General features: G+C 57.1%; 1 protein-coding gene across 6 annotated transcripts in view; it reads left to right on the top strand.

Moving 5' to 3' along the window:
* The window catches only part of MAP2K3 (mitogen-activated protein kinase kinase 3), a 42,238-nt gene extending 37,446 nt beyond the window's left edge, over positions 1 to 4,792 (top strand). For 5 of the 6 annotated variants that reach the window (XM_012001172.1, XM_012001170.1, XM_012001167.1 and 2 more), the window contains 3 exons: positions 1,353 to 1,492; positions 3,047 to 3,092; positions 3,703 to 4,792. In XM_012001172.1, the coding sequence (XP_011856562.1) occupies positions 1,353 to 1,492; positions 3,047 to 3,092; positions 3,703 to 3,786 (270 nt within the window). In that variant the 3' untranslated portion in view covers positions 3,787 to 4,792. Of the gene's footprint in view, positions 1 to 1,352; positions 1,493 to 3,046; positions 3,099 to 3,702 lie in introns of all 6 variants that reach the window. The other variant, XM_012001169.1, reaches the window with a different exon arrangement.
* The last annotated feature ends 7,831 nt before the right edge of the window (positions 4,793 to 12,623 follow it).

Here is a 12,623-nt window from a genome sequence, read left to right as displayed (position 1 = left end):
TCTCCTGCCTCAGCCTCCCGAGTAGCTGGGACTACAGGCGCCCGCCACCTCGCCCGGCTAGTTTTTTGTATTTTTTAGTAGAGACGGGGTTTCACGGTGTTCGCCAGGATGGTCTCGATCTCCTGACCTCATGATCCGCCCGTCTCGGCCTCCCAAAGTGCTAGGATTACAGGCTTGAGCCACCGCGCCCGGCTGCAGTCAGTGAAAATTCTAAGAGAAAAGCCCCCCAAATCGGTACGGTTTTGTCCTGTGAACACACGTGTACACACGCGCACACACACAGTGGGCCCTGCCTGTGTGGGTATGTTTGTGTCCGAGCTGGAAAGGGCCTCTAGCTTGATGGGAGGCACGTTCTCAGCACAGTCCTTAGGGTCCTGTCCAGGCTCCAGTTGCCAGCGCCAAGCGTTTGTGCTGAGGTCTCTTCCGTTCATCATGGTGAGGACGGCCATCAGCGAGGGCCCTTGTGCTGGAGCCTCGGAATTCTCTGTCCTTCCAGGCTGGAGCCAGGGCGACATGACTTGTTTTTTCCATCCAGTCGTCATGACTGGAGCCCAGACTAGTCCTAGCTAGTCCATCCCTTCCATGATGACTTCTTGCCAACCACAGGGAGGACACAGGGCTGGGAGCTTGGAGCGAGTACAGAGACCCACCAGCCCGATGTCACCCACAGGAAATCCGGATCCAGCAGGGCACATGTGGCCACACAGGCCACTTGTCTAGGAGGGAAACTGCCAGGGCCCTGCAGAAGATGAGGCTGCAGGCTCACGGGTGCAGAGGCGAAGCAACCTTATGGCCTCACAGTCTGTCTGTGGCCTTGGGGACAGCCGTGTGTGTGTGTGTGTGTGTGTGTGTGTGTGTGTGTGTGTGTATGTAGCATTTCCCGTGTGCCTCCTGTGTGAAAACAGCAGCCCAAATAAATGACAGCAGATGCTGAAGTCTGGGATGGTCAAATGTTAGGGCGGGGAATGGCTGTGACCACCTGGGACCTGCCCACCTGGCTCATGAGGCTGCGGCCCGAGGTTGCCACCTCCTCAGATTTCTCCAGAGCAGCTGGAACCTGCATTGTTTTGTAAAATCTTCAGAATTCAGGTTGTCTGAAAACCCAGTGATGGTCCCACCAGTGCCGGCGTCGGCCGGATCTGCTTCCTGAGCTGGGTCCTGCTGGCTGGGTCGGAGGAGCTAAGAGCTTTCTTGCCTTTGTCCTGCTGGACTGTGATAGGGAGATGAGCTGTGCAGCTTTGAGGCCTGGCTCTGGGACCAGGATGGGTGGGAGCCCCCAACCCTGGCTCCTGGGTGCAGAGCGTGGGTGTATCTGGGGCCAGGGCCTCTGACCCCCCCTGTCACCGCTGCAGATTGAGATGGCCATCCTACGGTTCCCTTACGAGTCCTGGGGGACCCCGTTCCAGCAGCTGAAGCAGGTGGTGGAGGAGCCGTCCCCCCAGCTCCCAGCCGACCGTTTCTCCCCCGAGTTTGTGGACTTCACTGCTCAGTGGTGAGTCTTGGGTGCTGCTGAGCACCTGTCACTGCCCCTCCCTGGCCAGATCCCTGCACCTTCCTGGGCCCTGTTCCTTTTTGGTTTTGCAAATAAACCCCCAGATGACATGGCATCGAAATATGTAAGGCAGAAACAGCTGGAGCATGAGGCGCATTTGACAAAACGATGGTCCCGGTGGGAGATTTTAATATAGTTCTTTCAGAAGTGGACAAATCAGGCCGAGACGGGCGGATCACGAGGTCAGGAGATCGAGACCATCCTGGCTAACACGGTGAAACCCCGTCTCTATTAAGAAATACAAAAAACTAGCCGGGCGAGGTGGCGGGCGCCTGTAGTCCCAGCTACTCGGGAGGCTGAGGCCGGAGAATCGCGTGAACCCGGGAGGCGGAGCTTGCAGTGAGCTGAGATCCGGCCACTGCACTCCAGCCCGGGCGACAGAGTGAGACTCCGTCTCAAAAAAAAAAAAGAAGTAGACAAATCAGACAGACTGAAAAGAGAACAAAGTGTATGGAAGATTTGAACACAAAAAACAAGTTTGCTTTTATTGATGTCTAGAACTTTGTACCAAATTAAAGAATGCCCCACAGGAGCCTTATAAAAATCATGTTTGAGAGGCTGGGCGCGGTGGCTCATGCCTGTAATCCCAGCACTTTGGGAGGCTGAGGCGGGCGGATTACAAGGTCAGGAGTTGGAGACCAGCCTGATCAACATGGGGAAACCCTGTCTCTACTAAAAATAGAAAAATTAGCCAGGCCTGGTGGTGTGCGCCTGTAATCCCAGCTACTCAGGAGGCTGAAGCACGAGAATCGCTTGAACCCAGGAGCCAGAGGTTGCAGTGAGCCTGAGCCGAGATCATGCCACTGCACTCCAGCATGGGCGACAGAGCGAGATTCTCTCTTAAAAAAAAATTTCCCATTGGAGGTACAAGACCATCATGTGGATGAGTAAGAAAAAAAAAAAAAAAAAAAAAAAATCATGTTTGAGGTTACAGAGGGAATAAGGAAGAAGGCAAAGTCATACAGACCAACTTCTCTGACCATAATTAAACATAGCGAGAAACGGGTAAGGAAGAAGCGGCCGGGTGCGGTGGCTCACACCCATGGTCCCAGCACTTTTGTTGTTGACCATAATCAGCAACAGAGGAGCCCAGCAGTGTCCCTGGGCAGTCTGACCCCTTTAACTGGGGACTAACCTCTGCCAGAACCCATGATAAGGAGTTTTCTCTCCTGACCGAGGATACCAAGTGTGGGCTTGTTAGGCAGAACATTGCAGTCCCATTTTGGTGTTGATATGGAAATTCCTAGGTCACTATGGAGACAAGAAAACCAGGACCCCAAGAGCCAGAGAAACTTGCTGCGAGTCTCTAGTTTGCCCCTATGAATGCCCCTCCACCCTGGGAGAAGCCCTGGACACTCCTGTCCCTTCTTCCCTGGGTGCACGTGTCCCCTGCTGCCAGGCCTGGGGCAATCCCAGAGGGGCTCGGCTGGCCCTCGGGGGCTGGGCTTCCTTCCTCCCTGCCCGCCTGACCACAGCTGCACTCTTCTCTCCTAGCCTGAGGAAGAACCCCGCAGAGCGTATGAGCTACCTGGAGCTGATGGTGAGTGTGGGCGGGAGGTGCCTGCCTTGATCTTCGGGGCTGGCTGGGGCTGGGTGGGGCTCTGGGCAGAGGGCTACGTCCTGCACACAGATGGGTAGCTCCTCCGGCTGGCCCTGTGTTCACTCCTTTAGGTGCTCGGTCATTTGTTTGCTCCTGCATACCTGGCTCCCTCCTCCCTCCTTCCTGCATGCCAGGCCCTGGGAAGGATACACAGGCAGTGTGTGACAGAATGGGGCAGAGGGGTCAAGGGTGGCATCAGGGAAGGCTTCATGGAGGAGGTACCATTTGAACTGAGCCTGGAAGGATGAATAAGGGTTATCTGCTGACGGAGAGGCTGTCCCAAGCAGAAGGTCCAGCATGGGCAGAGGCCTGACGTGTTGGGGAAAAGGGAGGTCGGTGTGGCTGGAGAGTGACCACAAGAGAGCTGAGGAAGAGCCACAAATGCCATCGTGACTGTCATGGAGGGCCTCCTGGGGGTGGAGGTCCTAGAAGGATGAGTAGGATTTTGCCAGTCAGGAGGAACACTTGGGCTGGAGCTGGTTGGGGAGGAGTGGCCACCTCCCCCTCCCGCTACCCCCTCCATGGTGACTGTGCCTTCTGTCACCCCCAGGAGCACCCCTTCTTCACCTTGCACAAAACCAAGAAGACAGACATCGCTGCCTTCGTGAAGGAGATCCTGGGCGAAGACTCATAGGGGCTGGGCCTCGGACCCCACTCCGGCCCTCCAGAGCCCCACAGCCCCACAGCCCCATCTGCGGGGGCAGTGCTCACCCACACCATAAGCTACTGCCATCCTGGCCCAGGGCACCTGGGAGGAACCGAGGGGCCTGCTCCCACCTGACTCTGCAGCGAGCCATTTGTCCCAAGTGCCAAAGAAGCAGACCATCGGGGCTGCCAGCCAGGCCCTTGTCGGCCCCACCAGTGCCTCTCCCTGCTGCTCCAAGGACCCGTCTCCAGCTGCTGAGATCCTGGACTGAGGGGGCCTGGATGCCCCCTGTGGATGCTGCTGCCCCTTGCACAGCAGGCCGCTGGTGCCTGGGTGGATGGGCCACTGCCTTGCCCAGCCTGGATGCCACCCAAGTTGTATATTTTTTTAATCTCTTGACTGAATGGACTTTGCACACTTTGGCCCAGGGTGGCCACACCTCTATCCCGGCTTTGGTGCGGGGTACACAAGAGGGGATGAGCTGTGTGAATCCCCCAAGACTCCCATGAGGGAGATGCCATGAGCCGCCCAAGGCCTTCCGCTGGCACTGGCGAAAGGGGCCTCTGCGGGGCACACTGGGTCACCCAGTCCTGCCTGCCACCCTAATCGGTGTCATTCACCTTTTCGTTTTTTTTTTAATTTATCCTCTGTTGATTTTTTCTTTTGCTTTATGGGTTTGGCTTGTTTTTCTTGCATGGTTTGGATCTGATCGCTTCTCCCCCACCCCCTAGGGTATCAGCCTCGTCCTCTGCTCAGGCTGGGGTCCAGTGGGAGGGGCCCAAGATCTCTGCTCAGAGAAGTGCAGGGGGAGCCTTCCCGCCCACTCTCCCTGAGGACTGGCTCAACGGGGGCTATGGGTTTGCTTTGGTGTTGTTTTTAAAAAAAGAAAATATATTTTTTTGAAAAAACGACTGCCCATCCTAGGTCCTTTCCCTGATAGGTTGGGGCAGTTACCTGGTTGCTGTTTTAATTAAAAAAAAAAAAAAGAAAAGGATTAAAGGTTGTGTGAGACTCCATATGACACCTGCGAGCCCCCCTCTTACTTGGGGAAGGTTGTGGCCCCTCGAGGGACCCTTGCCTCTGGGCCAGGGCCAGGGTGTCGTGCTTAGGGGAAGGAGGGTTGCCGACCCATCAGGCCCTTCTACATCTGAGGACACAGAGGTCCCCAGAGGGCTGTGACGAGGTAACATCCTGTGATCATCCAGGCACCAGGCCCTGTACTGACGCCGGACAGAGCAGCGAACACACAAGCCCAGCCCGCTGGTGGCAGCCACCCATCCCACTGTCCTGGAGTAGTGATGACAGCCAGGTGCACAGAGTGGCGAGCACCCCGGACACTGTGCCTGGGCTGGACACGGTGACCTCATGGAGGTTACGTGACCTCCAGTTTACAGATGGGAAAACAGACCCAGAGAGCTGACATCACTTGCCCAAAGCCACACAGCTTATAAGAGAAAAACAGACTTGGGGACAGGTGGTGGGCTCTGCAGAAGGCTCCGAGGGGAGTGGGGGCAGCCTGATGAAGGCGCCCTTGCAGTCTGGCCCTGTGACACTGGCAGCATGGCCGGGGCAGCAGTGAATTTGCTCACGTAAGCAGGGTGTGCTCAGCTGCAGGTACCGTTGGGTTCGAAGTTCAGCTGATGGCCTGAAGGATTTGCGTCCACCTTGGCTGTTCATCCGTCTCAGGTTCACCCCCTCATGGGGACCAGTCAGGACCCAGGGACTCCAAGAGCTCAGCACACCATGCCCAGGGTACCCCAAAGTCCCAGGACTGGCTCTTACCAGCTGGGAAGGAGTCGGATTCATCCCCACGCCAGGAGGGTGGGTGTGACGGCTCAGGTCAGGGCAGGCATGAGGGACTCAGCGCACTAGGGCTCAAGGTCTGAGAGCAGGGCCTCTGTGGTCCTCTGAGGAAGCTTAGGGTGTGTTCCCAGGAGGAGGGTCCCCATGGGGTCTGTCTCACTCTTGTCCTGCCGCACTCCTCCTGTCCTCCAGTCCCAGTCTGGGTCAGGTCTCTGCCCTCTAACCCTTCCCTGGCACAGGGGCTAATAATTCCTGGGAGCTGTTGTCTCCCTCCCTCCATCCTTCAATCGTGAAGACTTGTTCTCACCCCAGGACCTTTGCACTGACTGTCCACTCTGCGTAGAACACCCCCTCCCCCGTCTTCCTGTGACTGGCTCCCCACAATCCCATCCGGGTCTCCCATGTCACCTCCTCAGCGACGTCTTCCAGGACCACCCTGGTTCAAATAGCCTCCACCCACCAGGCCCAGCCAGTCTAGCTCATTATCCTGGGTTATCCAGGCCGAGACCTGATTTGTCACTGTTGTGTCGTCAGCACTGAGAATGCTGCCGACACCGAGGGAGCGCTCGGCTTCTGCTGAATGAACACATGAAAGAATGAATGAGGGAGGGAGGGAAGGGGGGAGGAAGGGAATGAATCCCTTGGTGGGGCGCGGCCCCAGGTTCCGTCTCTTGTAGCCGCCAGGGGGCGATAGAGCTCGGCTTCAACAGCGTGCCCTGGAGCCCCGCCCGGCCCCGAGCGCCGGTCCGCGTCCTCGTGTGTCCTCGGCGCGGCTGGAGGCCGCGGGCTTGCCACGCGTCAGCCCAGTTCTCGGCCTCCGTAGCTGTCCTACCCGTGTGCACCCCCCGGCCCGGCCCTCGGGGCTTCTGGGGACTCTGCAGCCTGCAGAGAGCAGAAGACCCAAAGCCTAGCGATTTACCGTGCGCGCCCCTGAGGTTACCCAGCGCCCAGCAGCTCACCGCGCAGCTCGCGGCTCACAGGCCTGGCTGGACGCCTACAGCCCTTCACAGAGAGCAGGCGCCTCCACGCACGACTGCAGCCCCAGTCGTTTCCAGTTCCCTTGCCATTTATGGGACACTTTGGCTTTTACAGAGCGTGTCCAGCCATCAGAGTGGGGAAGCCAGTGTGCAGTTCACTAACATTTACGAAGCCCAGGCCCTTGACAGTTTATACTACCCAGGGCCTCCGTGGAGGTCTCAAGCGGCAGGGCCCCTCTCCCCTGTTCCCTGGCCCTGAAGTAGGGGAATGGGGATGGGGAGCGGCCGGGCCCCCCCTCCCCCGAGGCCGGACGCCCGCATTTCCTGTCAGGCAGCAGGGTCCGGGCAGGCGCCTCTTCCAGGTCCGGGATTAATGAGTCTCTGGACCCGGAGATGGCAGAGGCATGTGGACTTTCTGTTCAATTACAGCCGTGAGAGCCTCCTCATCAGGCAGCATTAAAAATGCAGCAGACAGGCCGGGCGTGTTGGCTCACGCCTGTAATCCAGCACTTTGGGAGGCCAAGGTAGGTGGATCACCTGAGGTCGGGAGTTCGAGACCAGCCTGGCCAAGATGGTGAAACTGCGTCTCTACTTAAAAAAAATACAAAAATTAGACGGGCGTGGCGGCGCACGTCTGTAATCCAAGCTATTTGGGAGGCTGAGGCAGGAGAATCGCTTGAACCTGGGAGGCAGAGGTTGCAGTGAGCTGAGATCGCACTGCTACACTCCAGCCTGGGTGGCAGAGTGACACTCCTCAAAAAAAAAAAAAAGAAAAAGAAAAAGAAAACGCAGCAGACAGGTCTGCTCCGGAGCAGCGAGGCTGTGGAGGGAGGATTTGGCGAATTCCCTTCTAGAGGCCAGGGCGGGAAGCCTCTCCTCCAGATCCCTGCTGCAGCTCCCGTCTTCGGTGGGGGCCTCCTCATGGTCCACAGTGCCCCACCCTGGGCGCCCGCCCCCGCCTCCCCGGTACCCTGAGCCTGGCTCCCTGCGCTTCACCCCGAGCCTGGCGGCCCAGGGCCTCTGCACGGGCCGTCTTGTTATCCGCCCGCAACGCTCTTCCCCGGATGTGCTCCCGCTCAGGGGTCTGCTCAGATGCCTCCCTGACCACCCTTGTCCTGCCGCACTTTCTTCACATTTATTTATTTTCATTCTTGCTCCGCTGACCGCCTCCCCCGCAAGACCAGGAGGAGCCGGCCTTGCTCACAGCAGACAAGACAGGTGGCAGGAAGGCTGCCCCAAGGCTCAGCGCAGACAGCAGGCAGCAGGGCTGGGCGGGAGGTGGTCTGGGGGCAGTGTTGCCGTTCTGTTTATTCCAGGGGTCCGCCCTGGGAAGGCTGTCTAGAAGCGAGCCAATTCACGCCTTGTGCTGGCTGAGGACTCTGCGCCTCAGAGAAGGGAAGGCAGGAGCTTCAGGCCAGACAGCAGGCAGCACTCATGCAGGGGGTTAGCGTCGTCCGGGCTTCGCTCCCGCTCCCATGCTCTCCCTCGGAGCCGAGCTCTGCTTCTGCCGGCAAGTCCCAAGGAGGCCCATGCTGCCCATCTGGCGGCTCAGGCTCCAGCAGCCCCGAAACAGTGGTCAAGTCCCTCTTCCCCCAGGGAATGGTCAGGGGCCAGCAGGATGGAATGTGTCCCCCAAGCTGCTGTGTTGGGAGGTGGGGCTTCACAGCGGGATTAGGTCCTGGGGGTCCGCCCTGCCGAATGGATGAAAACCGCCAGCCATCTCCCAGTGGGTTAGTTACCCAGGCGGTTGGTTGTAATAAAAGGGCGTTTTGCCCTCCCCGGCTGCTTCCAGCACTCTCTTGCCTTTCCGCCTTCCTTCTGCCATGGGAGGACACAGCAGGAAAGTCTTGTTAGATGCCTGCCTGGATCTTGACTTCCCAGCCTCCAGAACCCTGAGAAATTTCTGTTGTTTAGAAAGTACCCAGTCTGGGCTGGGCACATGGCTCACACTTGTAATCCCAGCACTTTGGGAGGCCAAGGCGGGAGGATCGCTTGAGGCCAGGAGCTCAAGACCAGCTGGGGCAACACAGCAACACTCCATCCTTACAAAAAAGCCAGGTATGGTGGTGGCTGTCTGCAGTCCCAGCTACTGCAGGAGCTGAAGTGGAAGGATTGCTTGAGCCCAGGAGATCGAGGCTGCATTGAGCGGTGATTGCCACTGCACACCAGCCTGGCTGACAGATTGAGACCCTGTCTCCATTTAAAAAAAAGAAAAAAGAAGAAATCATCCAGTTTGTGGTATTTTGTTATAGCAACAATGAAACAGATGAATACAGGCCCCCAACACCGGCATTATCTCATCCTGGTTTCCTTGTGGGCAGGGGCCATGGTGGGCAGGCAGGATCAGTCACCTCATCTTCCAACAGGGGCTTGACATCTGACCGCACCTCTCCCTGATGCACCAATCCCCTCGACCACACCCCCACCAAGGCCTGCCGGCCTCTGCTTGCATACCCGCCCTGATGGGGAGCTCACTCACATACAGACACGATTCCTGGAGGGATCTGGACTCCATCTTCTTGTCCCTGTTCTAGTTCCCCAGGCCTGTGACGTGAGGGGCCCATGTGTAAACCCTGGCTCACTCTCAATGCTCATTTCTTCGCCTTTTGTGAAAGCTGTTGCAAATCCTTTTGGAAACCAGGTGGGAGGGTCTATATATACATTGGCTGTACTATGTTTATCAGAGCTTGTGTGTCTTCACACCCAGGGCAGCCAGCTTCTCCTGGAGGTTACAGAGGCTCAGTGAGGCTCTGACACCCTCCTGAGGCCACCAGAGAGTGAGGCAGAGCCAGGGAAGCCCAGAAACCCAAGTGTCCTGCCCCTAGTCCCTACCCCAAGCTGAGGCTCTGCCCCGCCCCAGGGAGCCACCTGCCAAGCCAGGTTTAGCTGCAGCCACCCACTCTGTCCTCACAGAAGCCGTGGGCTGCTCTATTCCTGTTCTGGGCCAGCCTTACTGGGGACTTGGGGAGGCCTGGGGAGGCAGCGGCAGCTGCAAGCTCTGGTCGGGGATGGGGGAGTTGCTCTGGGCACTAGCCTAGGAAATTCTTTGTCTGCCTCCCAAACCCTCCATGGCTCCCTATTCCCACGACATCCAAGGAAAAGGAAACACAGCATGAACTTGACAGCAGGGCCTTATCTGGATTATTCTCCACAGGGCTTGGCCCATGGCACGCATTATCTGAGCACCTCCTATGTGCCACGTTGTGTTCTAGAACCGTAGCTGTAGCAGGGCTCAGACAGACCTGGGCCTGCTCAGCCAGGGCGTCAGGCAGGGAGGAGGCACTCACCCTCGCGGAAAGCCGTGCTCCCCCCATTCTTCCAGCATCACCCCATGATCACTCCCTAAGGAGAAGCAGTGAACTCTATCTAAGTTAATTAGGAAAGTCATTTAAACTAGTTAAGCTTAATTACCATTAAATGATTACATTTCATTAATTAAAGTTTTTATATTTGCGTTTAAAAGCCCCTGGGGCAGGCAGGGATTTCGTGCCACCCAAGAGATCAAGGGGTTGAAGGACAGATGGCATGGGCCCTGCAGGGTGTGGCAGGGAGACTGAACTTCATATTCAGGGCAAAAGTCACTGGAGGGGCTGTGAGTCGGGGAGAGATGTCATCTAATTGTATTAAGAACAACAGCGGCAGCAAGATCACGCCTGTAAGCCCTCAAAGCGCTACTCCGTGCCTCTTCAGCCCCCACTGTCCCCAGCCCTTGGGTCAGATAACCTTGAACTTGACACTCTCACCCCAGGTTGTATGACCTTGAAGATGTCACTGCACCTCTCAGAGACTCAGTTTCCTCATCTGCAGATTGGGGCAGGATCTTGCAGGATTGTGGGTGGTTTCTTTTTTCTTTTTTTTTTTTTTTTCTTGAGACGGAGTCGCGCTCTGTCGCCCAGGCTGGAGTGTAGTGGCCGGATCTCAGCTCACTGCAAGCTCCGCCTCCTGGGTTTATGCCATTCTCCTGCCTCAGCCTCCCGAGTAGCTGGGACTACAGGCGCCTGCCACCTCGCCTGGCTAGTTTTTGTATTTTTTTTAGTACAGACGGGGTTTCACCGTGTTAGCCAGGATGGTCTCGATCTTCTGACCTCGTGATCCGCCCGTCTCGGCCTCCCAAAGTGCTGGGATTACAGGCTTGAGCCACGGCGCCCGCAGAACCCTGCAGCGTGGAACAGGCTGGCACACAGTAGGCACTCCATGAATAGTGCTGTCCCTCTGGTCCCTGCCTCCACTGCCTCCTCTTGGGCCAAACCCAAGTTTATTCTGCTTCCTACAGTCGCCTTCAACTACGATCTGTCCCCGTGGGGTCCCTCAGGACACACATCCATGGCAGAGCTGGGCTTGCCCTTAGACCTTGGGCTAGGAGGCTGGAGGCATCTGTCCTGGGACTGTGAGATTTCACAGGCTGTGCTTGCAGGCAGGCACAGACCTGCCATCTTGGGGTCCTGGAGCCCTGATTGGAGCTAGGGCAGAGCCTGGCCAGGTGCCCAGACCCCCTCTTGGGGCCCACTTGGTCCCTTCTGTCTGTGGATGACTTTCAGTGAGTCAGCACATCCCTCACGGTTTGGTTGCTGTGAAGTGGAGCTGAGGGGTCAAAGCTGCTTGCGTGAGTGCAAAGCCAGCCAGCTGAGGCTGGTGTTCCTCACGAGCATCCGTCCAGCCGAGAGAGGAGACCTGGAAGTGTATCTCCTGCGCCATCTCCAGGGGATGGAGCTCCAGTTGCACCCAGCAATAGCTCTGTAGATGACAACAGCCTTAGTTGACTCTTCCCTGTCTCACTTCTCCACATCCCTATGGTATTTCCTAGGATTTACTTGAATCCAAAGCTTCTCAGTGTCTGAGAGTGTACTGGGAGAAGCCAAGGAGACAGTGCCTCTGAGAATCATGGTGGGGAGTACAGGAGCTGACCACAAAGTGCTCAGCAAATGACGCCTGATGTTGCAGGGATCCTTGCTGCCCCACTGGACCACGCCCTCCACATCACCGCTGGTGCTTCCCCACAGAGTCTGAGGTCTACCTCCCCCAGCTTCTCTCGCACCTTTAGACTTCTCTGTGGCACTGCTTTCTCCTTTCCTCATCATCTCAGTTCCTCCCTCCTGTTAGCTGTGTGGCCCTGGGCAAGTCACTGCACCTCTCTGATTCTCCACGTTCTCAGCCCCGTGTGCTGGGACCTGACACCCTCTCTGGGCAAATGCCAGCATACTTTGCTAAGCAGTCCTATCCCAGGTCTTGTGGTGTCTGCCAGAAATCTCCAGAAGGCAGAGGATGAAGGCCTGGGTGTTAGTGTGCTGGCTGGAGGTCCTGGGGACAAAGGCTGGTGGGGTGGGGGTATTGCACTCCCAGTTGAAGGTCCTGGGGAAGTGTTTGTGGGGCTGTCAGTCATTCATTTTGTTGGGTCAAGGTGTAAGGACGTGGGCCGAGGTGGGTGGCGGAGGTTGACAGGTGTGGAAATCACAGAGGGCCTGGAAGGCTGCTGCGAAGAGTCTGGGACTCCTGGGCATACAGTAATGTTGGTGCCTCCACCGGAGCCTGCAGACCTCCTTACTGGGACAAGCCAGCTCCCTGCCTGCTCTGTGCTGTGTTGCTAACCCTTGCATCTCAAACCTGCTTCAGAGAAGTATGCAGCAGGGAAGCCCAGCCCCTTGCCTTAAGGCAGGACAAACTCAGAGGCATAATTTGTGCCGCAGAGCCCCCTTGGGCTCGGGCCATGGCAAGGATGGAAAATGAAGAAACCCTTGCTTGTCTTCTCCTTCTTTTCCCCTGGCTCCCTCGCTGGTTTCTGCTGGGAGAAACTCCCTAGGGAAACATTTGCACCTGAATCCTCCACTCAGACTCAGCTTCTGGGAGAACCTGACAGGAGACAACCTGCTGGCCCTGGGCACTATAGGCAGGTTTTCATAGAATGAGTTTATTGGCTAGAATGCAGGTTTGGTTACTTATTAAAAAACGAAACCAGCCGAGCGCAGTGTTTCACGCCTGTAATCCTAGCACTTTGGGAGGCCGAGGCACGCGGATCGCCTGAGGTCAGGAGTTCGAGACCAGCCTGGC

Source organism: Mandrillus leucophaeus, unplaced genomic scaffold, assembly GCF_000951045.1.
Source record: "Mandrillus leucophaeus isolate KB7577 unplaced genomic scaffold, Mleu.le_1.0 Scaffold651, whole genome shotgun sequence".
Lineage (NCBI taxonomy): Eukaryota > Metazoa > Chordata > Mammalia > Primates > Cercopithecidae > Mandrillus > Mandrillus leucophaeus.
Note: the sequence above shows the minus strand (reverse complement) of the source record. Positions and strands in the feature narration are given on the sequence as shown.